The sequence below is a fragment of the Panulirus ornatus genome, chromosome 56 (assembly GCF_036320965.1).
Source record: "Panulirus ornatus isolate Po-2019 chromosome 56, ASM3632096v1, whole genome shotgun sequence".
NCBI lineage: Eukaryota > Metazoa > Arthropoda > Malacostraca > Decapoda > Palinuridae > Panulirus > Panulirus ornatus.
Window position 1 is genome coordinate 2,083,054 of NC_092279.1, and position 16,089 is coordinate 2,099,142.

The following is a 16,089-nucleotide window of genomic DNA, read 5'->3' on the forward strand; positions in this document are numbered from 1 at the left end:
CGTATATTCAGGCGCTCGCTTCACTTCCTCAAACTCCCGTTACATGTGAGCAATTGTGGAATGTGCCAAGTGTGTGTGTTGATGTCTTAAAAGGATCCGAGACTTGTGGTGTATTGACTACTTGTCCCACATTTACAGTCTGCCCTTCCTTTTGGACTGAGAGATCCAAGTTTCTTTCTCGATTCATTTCTCTGATATAAATGTTTCCATCGTTTCCATAAGGCAGCCTGAGTTGTAATGTCTGGGTTGTGAAGCCTTGTGATAGGTTGAAGTCCACAATGACGCTTGCGGGAGTGGATTCATCCACACTGGGATTCGAAACTGTGAGGCGCAGTTGAAATGAAGCTCGTTCGAGACTTCAACAGACAGGTACCGTTTCCCAAGCATATTTGACCATTTCAGAGGTTAGGACGTACAGCCTACACCATCCTCCGTCACTAGCCACCTTTTCCCATCTGTGACTCGTTGGTTCCTGCTCAGTCTTCGACGCTTCTGAACCCCCTTATCGAGAGGTTTGAATCTGCTTCATAACCCGTGAGTTGAAGTTCGCGGGTTCTACGTCATCGGATTTGCCTCCTCTTATTGGAGGAGGTGGTCATCGCCTCGTGGGGGAATGCAGAGCCGTGATTGGCTCTTGATGTAAACATTGCTCAGCCATTTTGGGGGGATAATGAAATTCTATTGGTTGAGAGGTCTCAAGGGTCGAGTCCTTGTGGGCAGTTTCGTCTATGTAACGCCAGGTAGTGCACGTGTGAGGTGAACGCGCGTCAGTAAGTGTTTAAAAAATACTTCATAAAACATATTTATATATAAATTCGTTGACTGATGTGAACACCTATGTGTAGGGGGTTCAGTAGTGATATATATATGATCTGAGGAAGGAAAAGGCAGTGTGTCAGTGGTGGAAATACGAGGAGGAAAGATTGGGCGTGGGTACCCAACATGTCAGCTTGCAAGGTATGGTAGAAGATCCTTTAGACGTCTTTTATAATTTTGTTTGATTTTAATGTCATTTGCATAAATTTTCACTTTTATTTTAATGTCATTTGCATAAAAAATGTTTTTTTTTAATGTTTGATTTAAATGTCATTTGCATAATTTTTTTTATGTTTGATTTTAATGTCATTTGCATAAATGTTTTTTTAATGTTTGATTGTAATGTAATTTGAATAAATGTTTTTTTAAGTTTGATTTTAATGTAATTTGCATAAAAAATGTTTTTTGATGTTTGATTTTAATGTCATTTGCATAAATGTTTTTTTTTTAATGTTTGATTTTAATGTCATTTGCATAATTTTTTTTGAATGTTTGATTTTAATGACATTTGCATAAATATTTTTTGTTTGATTTTAAAGTCATTTGCATAATTTTTTTAATGTTTGATTTTAATATCATTTGCATATTCTTTAATGTTTGATTTTAATGTCATTTGCATATTCTTTAATGTTTGATTTTAATGTCATTTGCATATCTTTAAATGTTTGATTTTGATGTCATTTGCATAAAAATGTTTTTTTTAATATTTTATTTTAATGTCTGCATAATTTTTTTTAATGTGTTGAAAAATGTTTTTATCTTATGGGCGCTGGAAACAAATTATGAAAATCGACATTAAACAATTATTAGGTGATTCCATGGACAGAATTTTGATATTGGATGGTATATTTGACCACAAACCAAAATGGCACAGTATATGACGTATATTATAATATCCAGATGCTTGAAAAATTTTAATTGGACGAAAAAATTAAGAAAACGGGATTTTGATGCCACTTCATTTGCACCGAGTGGGATTTTCCAAGTGAAATTAGATGGTTTAGGGCAAGCCTACCCCCCTCCCTCCCCTCCCCAACACCTTTCCATTTTCGTGGCTCTCGTATTTCCTTCCCTAGCCCTGGAAAACCCATTAACATCTCATGGGTTCTAGAACGTTCACTCGATGGGTAGAATTACCACCTGAGCCATCCACCGGATTGGAAATTGAATTTTTTTCTTTTTTTCTGGTGGTTTTTGATGTGTTTTTGCACGATTTTCAACTTTAATTTGTACTGCAAATCGCAATTTTTTTGGGATAGATTAGCCCCTCCCCTCCTTTATTCTACGGTAAAGGGGGGGTGGGGGGTCGACCAGTGGGAACTAGGGTTTTGAGTTGGGAGGAAAGTAAAAAGAAAAAAAAGTTAATGACTTTGTGAAAGAAACAAACCTAACCTAAACTAATTAAGTTTATCCAACAAACCTAACCCAACCTAACCAAATTAAATTCAACCGACCAACAAACCTAACCAAATCAAACCAAACCAAACCTAACCTAGCCGTATCAAACCTAACCAAATTAAACCTAACCTAACCGAGCCAAATCTAACCTAACCTTACCTAAACATATCAAACCTAACCTAACCTAGCCAAATCAAACCTAACCTTAGCCAAATCAAACCTAACCTAATCTAACCTAACCAAATCAAACCACCTAACCTAGCCAAATCAAAGCTAACCAAGTCAAACCTAACCTAACCTAACCTAACCTAGCCAAATCAAAGCTAACCAAGTCAAACCTAACCTAACCTAACGTAGCAAAATCAACTGGATATACGGAACGGAAACTGATACATGCTTGATGTTGGATGGAAGCTAAGTGGCTATAATTCCTACCCACGGATCACCTCGTTTGCAAGGGTTGTTACCCTTGGTCACGTGACTCCTTGCCGCAATTTCACCCACTACATGGATGGCGTGATCTGCAGTGTATCTTAGCCAAATATTTGTCTGACCTTATCAGTATAGAAGATATCTTTCCCCCCAAACATCTGTTCCTTGTCAAGTATATTCTGGCCTTGTAAGTCATCCTCTGTCCTAACTACCAGTCTCTTGTGGTCGTAATATACCTCTTTAGTTTGTACACCAGACTTGTTTTTTTTAATTTTTTTTGCCGATTCTTCCTTAAAAGGTTCTGGGGGATTGAATTTAACGACCTTATAAGTAGCTGTTGACTGGACCAGATATTTTCTTTGATGTCTTGATATCCATGGTCCTCTCTACCTTCCTCTCCTACATTGTGTATCAGTAGCAAATGTCTTTTAAGAAAAAAATAATTGTCTGACAATGAGTCCAGAAACAAGGCGATGGCGGGTGGTCAGACGGGGTAGCCGACACCAAAGATAAACATTGTCAGCGAACTCAGCCAGTGCATGGCTTAATTTTATCCAGTATTCATGCGATTGTTCAGCACTTACAGCACACATTACGTCTTCCCAAGGTGTTGTAACCATAGTTGTGGTGTGTAAGGTCTTGTAATAGCCGAGAAGCTGTTGCCTTTAAGGCATTAAAGAGAGCTGCGAGAGGAATGAGTACCATCACCATGTCCTCTGTAGCTGACACTGGTCGGGGACACATCCTTTGGGCCCTGCTGTTGCTGGCGCACAGTATTCCTGGACTCTGTCCCTGCTGGCTCACAACATTCCTGGACCCTGTCCTTGCTGGCTCACAGCACTGCCGGACCCTGTGCCTGCTGGCTCACAGCACTGCCGGACCCTGTCCCTGCTGGCTCACAGCACTGCTGGACCCTGTCCCTGCTGGCTCACAGCACTGCTGGACTCAGCCCCTGCTGGCTCACAACACTGCTGGACCCTGTCCCTGCTGGCTCACAGCACTGCTGGACCCTGTCCCTGCTGGCTCACAGCACTGCTGGACCCTGTCCCTGCTGGCTCACAGCACTGCTGGACCCTGTCCCTGCTGGCTCACAACACTGCTGGACCCTCCCTCTGCTGGCTCATAAACACCCTCAGTTCTGTGGACCTTCAAGTGTTCCAGTACTCATTCGTCCTCTGTGGTCCAGATCCGCTTACCTCCTTCACTGTCCTCTTTTGCAGCGTTCGCAAGACGTAGTAAGTCGTGAGGTTCTTGTTGACTGGAAACAGCTATTTCAGCGTAAAACGAGTCAACACTAGAGGCTGGTGGGCTGCGTATGTCCCAGTAGATTGGGGCGTAAGCGCCTGACGCTATTCAGAGAGAGTATATGTCACCTCAATAAGGAAAGGATCGAAGATCTCGTGAAATATAGCCAACACGGGTTTATAAAGGATCCGATCCTCTTGCTAGCGTCGGACATGTGTCTTGGAGACTATATATAACCTCAAGTGAACAGGGAAAGGATCGAATATCTCGTCCCATATAACGAACACGGGTATATATAGGATCCGATCCTCTAGCTAGATCATGATACGAGTTGGGTTAGGTTGAGACGCAGGGTTAATGGTGGCTCCCTGTGCCTTTCATTAAGCCTGCGACTCCACTAATTAGGTGTGGGTGCAATTAGTGTCCTAGTTCCTTAATTAGAATGGTTGTTGTGGCCCCAGAAGCAAAAAAAATGTTGAAATTTCATGTATGGATGGGTTCCTGTAACCTTCTATCTAAAAGTGTTTTTTAAGATATTTTCTCGTTTTTATTATTTTTTTATTTTTTTTTTTTTTTTTTTTTGGACGATGTTGACATCCTCAGCGACCCGGGGTGTTGTTTGTGTCTGGCTTCTCAAAATACCAGCGACCATAGCTGAGGGAAGCTGTGTGTGTGTGTGTGTGTGTGTGTGTGTGTCGCATTGAGAGAACTCCCTCTCACGCCTTAAACTCCGGTCGGAATTTCGACCTTATTGGTCGGACGGTAGGACGACAAATAATGCTATGTTACATACAACATTTCTGTGCCTCACATTATGTAGCTCAGTAAAAGATGATCATAACTATTTCATGAAATTTGATATCTATAGATACTTGCTTTTATCCTAACTCTACGGTGAACACTTACTTTGTCGTGGATAGACAAATGGCCTAGTTGCCAGGGTAGGTGTTACCGGACTCCGCCTCCTTGTGGTGACAATGAGGGTGGAAGTAAATTCTCCAGTTGGCAGAGAGGCCATGTGCCACCGGGATATAACAGTCGAATTTCTCTCTTTCGAAAAAGGGGCGTCCACCTTTCCCTGCTACTGAATGAAGCGCAGGCTTGGGCTGCAGGAAATACCTAAAATAGGCATCTTGGGAAACGCATGAGAAATAGATCCTTTGAGGTAATTATAAAAAGGGAAATCGGCAAATTGGTTTCAAACTTCTTATTTAAGGCAAAGGGAAATCGGCAAATTGGTTTCAAACTTCTTATTTAAGGCAAACGTTTCTACGAAAGTTGTCGTATATAGCTTTTTGGGTCACGTATCTACTCGTTGTCAAAGACATTTGGCCCTTAACAACTACCCTTTACAAGATCCATATCACCCGAACGAACGAGGAAATTGGCTGTTTATGATCTGTTGATAATTATAGAAGGCTCAGTCAAACATTGTTTACCTCAGTCGTTTTCTTTCCGTTTTCTTCCCGGGAGTCGCAGCTGCTCGCCCTTTTTCTACCCCTGGGAGCAGCTGGTATAAAACACTTCCATGTTTCTTTTTTTTCCCCCTCTAATTTGAGTTTCCAACTCATCAGGAAATAAAAGATTATTAGATTGAGTTCAAATTTTCGTTTTGAAATAAAAGATTATTAGATTGAGTTCAAATTTTCGTTTTGAAATAAAAGATTATTACATTGAGTTCAAATTCTCGTTTTGAAATAAAAGATTATTAGATTGAGTTCAAATTCTCGTTTTGAAATAAAAGTTTATTAGATTGAGTTCAAATTTTCGTTTTGAAATAAAAGATTATTAGATTGAGTTCAAATTTTCGATTTGAAATAAAAGATTATTAGATTGAGTTTAAATTTTTGCTTTGAAATAAAAGATTATTAGATTGAATTCAAATTTTCGTTTTGAAACAAAAGATTATTAGATTGACTTCAAATTTTCGTTTTGAAATAAAAGATTATTAGATTGAATTCAAATTTTCGTTTTGAAATAAAAGATTATTAGATTGAGTTCAAATTTTCGTTTTGAAATAAAAGATTATTAGATTGAGTTCAAATTTTCGTTTTGAAATAAAAGATTATTAGATTGAGTTCCAATTTTCGTTTTGAAATAAAAGATTATTAGATTGAGTTCAAATTTTCGTTTTGAAATAAAAGATTATTAGATTGAGTTCAAATTTTCGTTTTGAAATAAAAGATTATTAAATTGAGTTCAAATTTTTGCTTTGAAATAAAAGATTATTAGATTGAGTTCAAATTTTCGTTTTGAAATAAAAGATTATTAGATTGAGTTCAAATTTTCGTTTTGAAATAAAAGATTATTAGATTGAGTTCCAATTTTCGTCATGAAATGTGTCCGGGGGGTCGAGTTATTCGCCTCACCGAATCGATAAGGGCGTATATGTGGGAAGGCTTGGTTCGTAGAGGAAGTAATAGACTTATATATCTCTCTCCCAAGTTATTATTTAATGGAAGAGATGAGAGATAAAGTGTATTAAAGAGAGCAGGAAAAAGCTGGGTCATGATTAAAAAAAAAGATAGAAGGGAGAAATAAGAAATGGTAGTTTCCCTTATGCAACAACGGAATGGTGAGTCTCGGAATTTAAGCGATGTAATTTTAGCGAAACAGAGAGGGTGTGTGTGTGTGTGTGTGTGTGTGTGTGTATGTGTTCGTTATACAGTTAATCAAGCTTATTTCTCTACGTAATTATGCTGCTGTTCATCTTGTCGTCTTGCTGTTGTGTAAACAAGACAAAACGAATTATTTGTATTAAGAGACGAATTCAGTGTCTCATGTCCGCCGTTTCATTCCGCGTTCCTCGGTGTGTGTGTGTGTGTGTGTGTGTGTTATTGTTTGGCCATTTTCATCCGTACAAAATGTAATTCTTTTTTTTCCACGTCTTTTTCAATGCATTAATTCGTACAGTAATACATCCCTGTGAGATATGCTCTTAGCGTTCATCACTGGGGGATTACATCCTAATTTTTTTTAGAAATGAATTACCACACGAGATTAAGTGAACTTGATTAAAATGAAATGAGTTAATTTAGTCATATATATATATATATATATATATATATATATATATATATATATATATTTTTTTTATACCTCGTCGCTGTCTCCCGCGTTTGCGAGGTAGCGCAAGGAAACAGACGAAAGAAATGGCCCAACCCACCCCCATACACATGTATATACATACACGTCCACACACGCAAATATACATACCTATACATCTCAATGTACACATATATATACACACACAGACACATACATATATACCCATGCACACAATTCACACTGTCTGCCTTTATTCATTTCCATCGCCACCTCACCACACATGGATTACCATCCCCCTCCCCCCTCATGTGTGCGAGGTAGCGCTAGGAAAAGACAACAAAGGCCTCATTCGTTCACACTCAGTCTCTAGCTGTCATGCGATAATGCCCGAAACCACAGCTCCCTTTCCACATCCAGGCCCCACACAGCTTTCCATGGTTTACCCCAGACGCTTCACATGCCCTGATTCAATCCACTGACAGCACGTCAACCCCGGTATACCACATCGATCCAGTTCACTCTATTCCTTGCCCTCCTTTCACCCTCCTGCATGTTCAGGCCCCGATCACACAAAATCTTTTTCACTCCATCTTTCCACCTCCAATTTGGTCTCCCACTTCTCGTTCCCTCCACGTCCGACACATATATCCTCTTGGTCAATCTTTCCTCACTCATTCTCTCTATGTGCCCAAACCATTTCAAAACACACCTCTTCTGCTCTCTCAACCACGCTCTTTTTATTTCCACACATCTCTCTTACCCTTACGTTACTTACTCGATCAAACCACCTCACACCACACATTGTCCTCAAACATCTCATTTCCAGCACATCCATCCTCCTGCGCACAACTCTATCCATAGCCCACGCCTCGCAACCATACAACATTGTTGGAACCACTATTCCTTCAAACATACCCATTTTTGCTTTCCGAGATAATGTTCTCGACTTCCACACATCCTTCAAGGCTCCCAGAATTTTCGCCCCCTCCCCCACCCTATGATCCACTTCCGCTTCCATGGTTCCATCCGCTGCCAGATCCACTCCCAGATATCTAAAACACTTTACTTCCTCCAGTGTTTCTCCATTCAAACTTACCTCCCAAACGCGGGAGACAGCGACAAAGCAAAAAAAAAAATAAAAAAAATAAAAAAAAAATATATATATATATATATATATATATATATATATATATATATATATATATATATATATATATATATATATATGTATATATGTTTTGGACAAACACATGTTTACCAAATGGCGTCCTAGCTTCGTCTCTTCGATGTATATCAACTGACTGTTATATTTCTCTCTTGTGTCTCCCCTGATGATGTGATTATTACACGAAAGTGCACTTGGGAACTTTTCGTGTTTTATTTTCCCCGTGGACTCATAGGAAGATATATCTATCTATCTATCTATCTATATATATATATATATATATATATATATATATATATATATATATATATATATATTACATGCCACAAATTTGCAATTCTAAAATGAGGGAGAAAGTTTATCTCATGTATTGGACACTTGGCTTTCCAGATAGCAGGAAATGATGAGAAAAAAGAATATTGGGGTGTTAGAAATAAGACGGGAGATGAATACAGGAGTTGATGTTGAGCCGGGAAATGGTTTCAGGGCTGAAGGTCTCGTTTTCTAGTGCTTATTTCCTTCCCGTTTTCTCGAAGGGTCGTTTTCTAGTGCTTATTTCCTTCCCGTTTTCTCGAAGGGTCCGTTTTCTAGTGCTTATTTCCTTCCCGTTTTCTCGAAGGGTCGCCCATGGGTAACTAAATGATTCCGTCGTCACTTGTGTTATTTTCCTACCTGCTCATGAAGGAAGGTGTGACGTTATAACTTAGACATTAGTGTTTAGATGAGAGATGATTGAGGTAAATAATCTAAAATGGTAGCTTAGGGGAAGCGGCTTAGCTGGCAACATAAAGGTAACTTTGGGCACATAATATGAAATACAATTTAGTTATATTATCTAACATACCTTAGTGGCAATGTAAGTTGTAATAACCTTAGTTTATAAAATCTTACTGTCATTTTTTTCTCTCTCATTTTGCCTTTAGCCATTAATCAGTAAGATTTTCATTAATAAGAACTTGTTAAAAATTCTCTTAGAATTCTCTCCAGCTGTGGAAATCATTTTCATTTTAAAAGTGTATGATTATTACCCTTTTTTTCCCCCCCCGTCAACAGTAGATTTCATATGCCATTCCTTGGACCAAATTTGATATATTTTTAGATATGCTGTAGACCTCTTTATTACAGACCTTTTCTACCCGTGTGTGTGTGTGTGTATGTGTGTGTGGTAACCTGTCATCAAGTTTGTGAATGAGTTCAAAAATAAATAGCATTATCAGATTAACATGGCAGTGATAAACAAGTGAATCTTTTTTGATAAATGTAGAAAGAGGTGAAGATAAACGAAAAATTAGGAAGATGACCAATGTTGATTGCTTACCTTAGCGCCAGCGACCTGTGAATAGTCAGTTAAACCACGCATTTATTTATTTATTTATTTTTTTATCGTGTTTTGGCTTTTAAAAGCCTCACATCCAGCACTTGTTTTATATAACTGATCTGTTGATTGGATAGTTAAGTAATATAGTTATTGTTAGCCTTCCATTTTGGTTTTCATGGGAGATTCAAGGCGAAAATTGATAATGGAAATCTATGTCACTGCTGAGCGGAAGAATATATTTTTGGAGAAGAGGATGAACAGCTGGATTGCCTGTGAACCGACTAACCCTTTCCAGAATTTGGACCCTTGGGTGGTGCATAGAAGCACCACGCCACGGTTGCCAGTCCATTGCGGAGACGGGCAGGGGGATGACGTCAGACGTCTGACGTAAGCGGGCCACCGCGGGACCCTGCCTCCTGCTCCTTCTGCAGGAAGGTGGCCACAAGGGCCTGGTGATGGGCAGGGGCCTGGCCCATCACCTCCTACAGGAGGGATGTGTTATAGTGAACTCTCAATCCCACACCCACACCCACCCACACCCACCCACACCCACACGCCCTTTAGCTCCACCCGCCCCCCCCCCACAACCCCCTTAGCTCCCGGGGAATCGACACCATGTCCTCATATATAGACGTCGGGGGGGGATCATGACGTCATCAGACTACCCCCCTCCCCTCATAATGAGATGGTGAGCCTATTCGACCTCACGTGAATTGATCGTCAGGTTTCACCACGTACTGATCATGTATCAGTGATAATACCTGTATTGTTATGTTACCCAGGGAACGTAACGAGTTGCCTTTGAAGTATGACGTAAAGGCCTTTTTGTTCCTCGTTTCGTGGAGGTGACGGCGATCGCAGAAGTCGTAACTTTACGATGGGTCGTAACATTACGATAGGTCGTAACATTACGACGGGTCGTAACATTACGACGGGTCGTAACATTACGACAGGCACGTAACATTACGACGGGTCGTAACATTACGACGGGCACGTAACATTACGACGGTCACGTAAGTCACACGTATGATACAAATGTCTCCAGTAATTAGTCGTAGCCAATTTAACTCTAGCGGTTATATCATGTTTTCACTGCCTCTCACAGAACGTAATTGGACGAACGCAGTGGTATACGAACACGATTGTAGCAGCGCATTGGAACTCGCGCTTCCGTACAACACGTAAAAAGCCAGGGTTCGAACCCTAGTCTTTGCACTCTGTTCGATCCAAGATGGCCGCCATGAGGGCATTTTTTTTTTTTATGTTTTTAACATTATTTTTTTCTTATTTTTCAGCTCGTGTCATATGAATTATGAAGGATTTAGAGGATAGAGAAATATCACAGTAATTCATTAAAAAAATTCCCTTTCGTGTTATTCATTGTCTCTTACGTATATAAATTTTATCATATGAATAACAAAGTCGTAATATAAACTTCGCGTGAATTTTTTTTCACAATGTAGCAGCATCTGTTATGGCGCATTTAAATGAATTTTTTTTTGAATTTATGCAAAATTCCTGCCAATTTTCCCTAAAGGGAAGGATACAGAGATGAAAAGTATATTTGGGGTTTAATTTGCATGTTAATTAAGACCATTAACTCGACCCTGGGATTGTCTGTACGTAGCGTTTGTTGATAGTGTATATCGAAATTTTGATATTAATTTCATTGAGTTTTTAAATTTCATAATCGACTGGGTTTTTTTTTCTGTTCTGTGAGTGTTAGAATTTTATATGAATTTACTTAGATACTTGGTCACTGATGGTTTATATTTCCTTTTTATTTTATCATTTTATATTTTCATTTTCATTTTATATTTATCATTTTATATTTTCAAATTTTGAAGAGGGATTTTTTTTCCAGAAATTAACCGCCAGAGGAATTTAGAAAATTTTACACTTTAGTCAAGTGTATATGCCATGAAAGACGCCATACCGCCATGAGAGTACCTAATTTATATATATGAATTAGGTTTCAGAAGTGGTAGAGGGTGTGTGGATCAGGTGTTTGCTTTGAAGAATGTATGTGAGAAATACTTAGAAAAGCAAATGGATTTGTATGTAGCATTTATGGATCTGGAGAAGGCATATGATAGCGTTGATAGAGATGCTCTGTGGAAGGTATTAAGAATATATGGTGTGGGAGGCAAGTTGTTAGAAGCAGTGAAAAGTTTTTATCGAGGATGTAAGGCGTGTATACGTGTTGGAAGAGTGGAAAGTGATTGGTTCTCAGTGAATGTAGCTTTTCGGTAGGGGTGTGTGATGTCTCCATGGTTGTTTAATTTGTTTATAGATGGGGTTGTTAGGAAGGTGAATGCAAGAGTTTTGGAAAGAGGTGCAAGCATGCAGTCTGTTGTGGATGAGAGAGCTTGGGAAGTGAGTCAGTTGTTGTTCGTTGATGATACAGCGCTGGTGGCTGATTCGGGTGAGAAACTGCAGAAGCTGGTGACTGAGTTTGGTAAAGTGTGTGAAAGAAGAAAGCTGAGAGTAAATGTGAATAAGAGAAAGGTTAATAGGTACAGTAGAGTTGAGGGACAAGTTAATTGGGAGGTAAGTTTAAATGCAGAAAAATTGGAGGAAGTGAAGTGTTTTAGATATCTGGGAGTGGATTTGGCAGCGGAAGTGAATCATAGGATGGGGGAGGTGGCGAAAGTTCTGGGAGCGTTGAAAAATGTTTGGAAGTCGAGAACATTATCTCGGAAAGCAAAATTGGGTATGTTTGAAGGAATAGTGGTTCCAACAATGTTGTATGGTTGCGAGGCGTGGGCTATGGATAGAGTTGTGCGCAGGAGGGTGGATGTGCTGGAAATGAGATGTTTGAGGACAATATGTGGTGTGAGGTGGTTTGATCGAGTAAGTAATGTAACGGTAAGAGAGATGTGTGGAAATAAAAAGAGCGTGGTTGAGAGAGCAGAAGAGGGTGTTTTGAAATGGTTTGGGCACATGGAGAGAATGAGTGAGGAAAGATTGACCAAGAGGATATATGTGTCGGAGGTGGAGGGAACGAGGAGAAGTAGGAGACCAAATTGGAGGTGGAAAGATGGAGTGAAAAAGATTTTGAGTGATCGGGGCCTGAACGTGCAGGAGGGTGAAAGGCGGGCAAGGAATAGAGTGAATTGGATCGATGTGGTATACCGGGGTAGACGTGCTGTCAGTGGATTGAATCAGGGCATGTGAAGCGTCTGGGGTAAACCATGGAAAGTCGTGTGGGGCTTGGATGTGGAAAGGGAGCTGTGGTTTCGGGCATTATTACATGACAGCTAGAGACTGAGTGTGAACGAATGTGGCCTTTGTTGTCTTTTCCTAGCGCTACCTCGCGCACATGAAGGGGGAGGGGGATGTTATTCCATGTGTGGCGAGGTGGCGATGGGAATGAATAAATGCAGACAGTGTGAATTGTGTGCATGTGTATATATGTATGTGTCTGTGTGTGTATATATATGTGTACATTGAGATGTATGGGTATGTATATTTGCGTGTGTGGACGTGTATGTATATACATGTGTATGGGTGTGGGTTGGGCCATTTCTTTCGTCTGTTTCCTTGCTCTACCTCGCAAACGCGGGAGACAGCGACAAAGCAAAATAAATAGATAAATAAATATATATGTATATATATACATTGAATGTTATGACTTCAGAGTTTATATGAAACTGTCCGTACATATCAGAAATGTGACATTAGATAAACATCCTTTGTAATGTTGGCTGATGAATTAATCATTAATCCAACGAGAACTTGATTAATTATTCACTTGTTAGAGAGATAAGCAGAGATCGCCTGTTATTTTATTCATTTATTTATTTCAATCATTTAAATGTCCATAGATCCCTCTTAATCAAAATGATTCGTCCAGTCCTTTTGATTAGGTTGATGGAGAGTGGTGTGTGTGTGTGTGTGTGTGTGTGTGTGTGTGTGTGTGTGTGTTTCGTTGCTCTCTCTCTCTCTCTCTCTCTCTCTCTCTCTCTCTCTCTCTCTCTCTCTCTCTCTCTCTCTCTCTCTCAATCGCCCCTTCCTCTTTCATCACATCCGCAAATATATATATATATATATATATATATATATATATATATATATATATATATATATATATATATATATGTATATATGTATATATATATATATATATATATATATATATATATATATATATATATATAATGTATATCATGTCTTTCACTCCTATGTGTGTATATACACACAGACACATACACGCATCAGCTTCAGCCAGCAACCCATTCATTGCCCAAGCTTTGAGGGGAGATTGAACACCTGGGTTGGGTGTGGGCCGATTGCCATGCCCAGGATTCGAACCCATAAGTGGTCCCGACCTGGAGCTGATCAGTAATGCCAACCACTACACCACTGTGTGTGTGTGTGTGTGTGTGTGTGTGTGTGTGTGTGTGTATTTGTTACAAACTAGTTGGCTTTGTCTTTGTCTGTTCCCGCCTCCTGTTTCATTGTCACTTCAGTCTCCCCTTGCGACATCACAGAACCGACTTTCAGCGCCTGAAACTGAAGCTATTTTGGTGCATCAGGTAATTCTCTTTAATGCAGCCTTAGCGATGATAAAGAAAATACTAAGTTAGTTATTATTGTTGTACTTATTGTTATTTTACACGAAACAGTACATGACTGAGGTGAAAGGTAACGTTTTCTTTCGACAAGGAAATACTTTTTTTTTTTGTGAATAACACGACATTTACATCACTTTTGTGGATTTACAATAAAAGACAAATACAGTAAATAAACAAAAATACTAGGGTTGAATTTTCTTACAGACTAGTATTGATATCTATTAAAAATTTACATACATTAAATGTACTCAGGAGGCCTGACGTAGGAGACACTGTAGAGGGAGTGAGACAGCTGTGACAGAAAACGGGTAAGTTTGAGGGTACTGCTGGAGAGAGAGAGAGAGAGAGAGAGAGAGAGAGAGAGAGAGAGAGAGAGAGAGAGAGAGAGAGAGAGAGAGAAGGAGGGTAGACAACAGGCCAGGGTAGATGGAAGTGCGTCTCGGTAGATTTGGGGAGGGGGTGGAGTGGGGGGGGTGACGTAGGCCTTGATAGAGGGTTGTGTGTGGTGAGGGGGGGGGAGGGGGAGGCTAGAGGAGGTCGATCGACCTCAGTGTAGGACGGGAGGGGGTGGAGGAGGTCGATCGACCTCAGTTGAGGACGGAGGGTGGAGGATGTCGACCTCAGTAGAATGCATGGCTGGAGTAGGTTGGTCAACCTCAGTTGAGGACGGAGGGTTGGAGGAGGTCGACCTCAGTAGAGGACGAAGGGTGAAGGAGGTCGACCTTAGTAGAGATTTGGAATTGAGGATGTCGACCTCAGTAGAGGACGATGGGGTTGGAGGAGGTCGACCTCAACCTCAGTAGAGGGTGGGTTTTGAGCAGTTCGACCTCAGTAGAGGTCTGGGGTAGAGGAGGTCAACTTCAGTAGAGGATGAGGAGGTTGACCTCAGTAGAGGGTGGGAGGTCAACCTCAGTAGAGGGTGGGGAGGTCGACCTCAGTACAGTGTGGGGAGGTCGACGTCAGTAGAGGGGCGGGGAGGTCGACCTCAGTAGAGGGCGGGGAGGTCAACCTCAGTAAAGGGGTGAAGAGGTCGACCTCAGTAGAGGGCTGGGGAGGTCGACCTCAGTAGAGGGCGGAGGGTCGACTTCAGTAGAGGGCGGGGAGGTCATCCTCAGTAAAGGGGTGAAGAGGTCGACCTCAGTAGAGGGGCGGGGAGGTCGACCCCAGTAGAGGGGTGGGGAGGTCGACCTCAGTAGAGGGCGGGGAGGTCAACCTCAGTACAAGGTGGGAAGGTCAACCTCAGTAGAAGGGTGGGGAGGTCGACCTCAGTACAGGGTGGGGAGGTCGACCTCAGTAGAGGGCTGGGAGGTCGACCTCAGTAGAGGGCTGGGGAGGTCGACCTCAGTACAGGGTGGGGAGGTCGACCTCAGTAAAGGGGTGAAGAGGTCGACCTCAGTAAAAGGGTGAAGAGGTCAACCTCAGTAGAGGGTTGGGGAGGTCGACCTCAGTAGAGGGCTGGGGAGGTCGACCTCAGTAGAGGGCTGGGGAGGTCGACCTCAGTAGAGGGCTGGGGAGGTCGACCTCAGTAGAGGGCTGGGGAGGTCGACCTCAGTAGAGGGCTGGGGAGGTCGGCCTCAGTAGAGGGCTGGGGTTGAGGCCGCGTGGTGGTGGTGGCAGCTGAGGGAGGCAGGGTACTGGTGACGGGGCCTGGCCGACCTCTCGCAGGCGTCGTCGTGGCGGGCCGGCCCCACGACCCGGTCCTTCGTCAGGCTGAGGCAGGAGGTGCTGGTGGTGGCCGTGGACAGGCTGGCGGAGGTGGCGGGAGGCTGGTGCCTCTGGGAGGAGCTCCTGGGGCCGCGGTGCACGGGGGAGGCGTGGAGCCGCAGCTGCGGCATGGAGAGCGTCACCCGGCTGCGGCTGCTGCTGTAGTGGACGAGGGCCGACGACCCCCTGCGGGAGGCGCTGAAGCGGCCGAGGGAGGGGAATAGTTAGACACTTTAGGGTGGTAGAGGAAGGGAAGGGAAGGGGAAGGGACCTGGGGCAAGGATGTGCTAGTATAGGAGGGGAAGCACACACTAATTGCGTATTTATAACTTCATCAATTCAGTGTGTCAGAAATTTTAAATTTTAATGGACTTGGATACAAAACT

The 16,089-nt window shown here is 41.7% G+C and overlaps 2 protein-coding genes across 2 annotated transcripts in view; one reads left to right on the forward strand and one right to left on the reverse strand.

Annotated features, from left to right (window-relative positions):
- Nucleotides 1-703: 703 nt before the first annotated feature.
- Nucleotides 704-16,089, forward strand: part of LOC139765818 (uncharacterized) — a 403,015-nt gene continuing 387,629 nt past the window's right edge. The window contains exon 1 of the mRNA XM_071693619.1: nt 704-957. The gene's annotated coding sequence lies outside the window, so the exon portion shown is untranslated. The remainder of the gene's footprint in view (nt 958-16,089) is intronic.
- The window catches only part of LOC139765771 (gonadotropin-releasing hormone II receptor-like), a 108,044-nt gene continuing 107,415 nt past the window's right edge, over nt 15,461-16,089 (reverse strand). Inside the window, exon 8 of the mRNA XM_071693559.1 lies at nt 15,461-15,901. Coding sequence (XP_071549660.1) covers nt 15,574-15,901 — 328 coding nt within the window. The 3' untranslated portion in view covers nt 15,461-15,573. The remainder of the gene's footprint in view (nt 15,902-16,089) is intronic.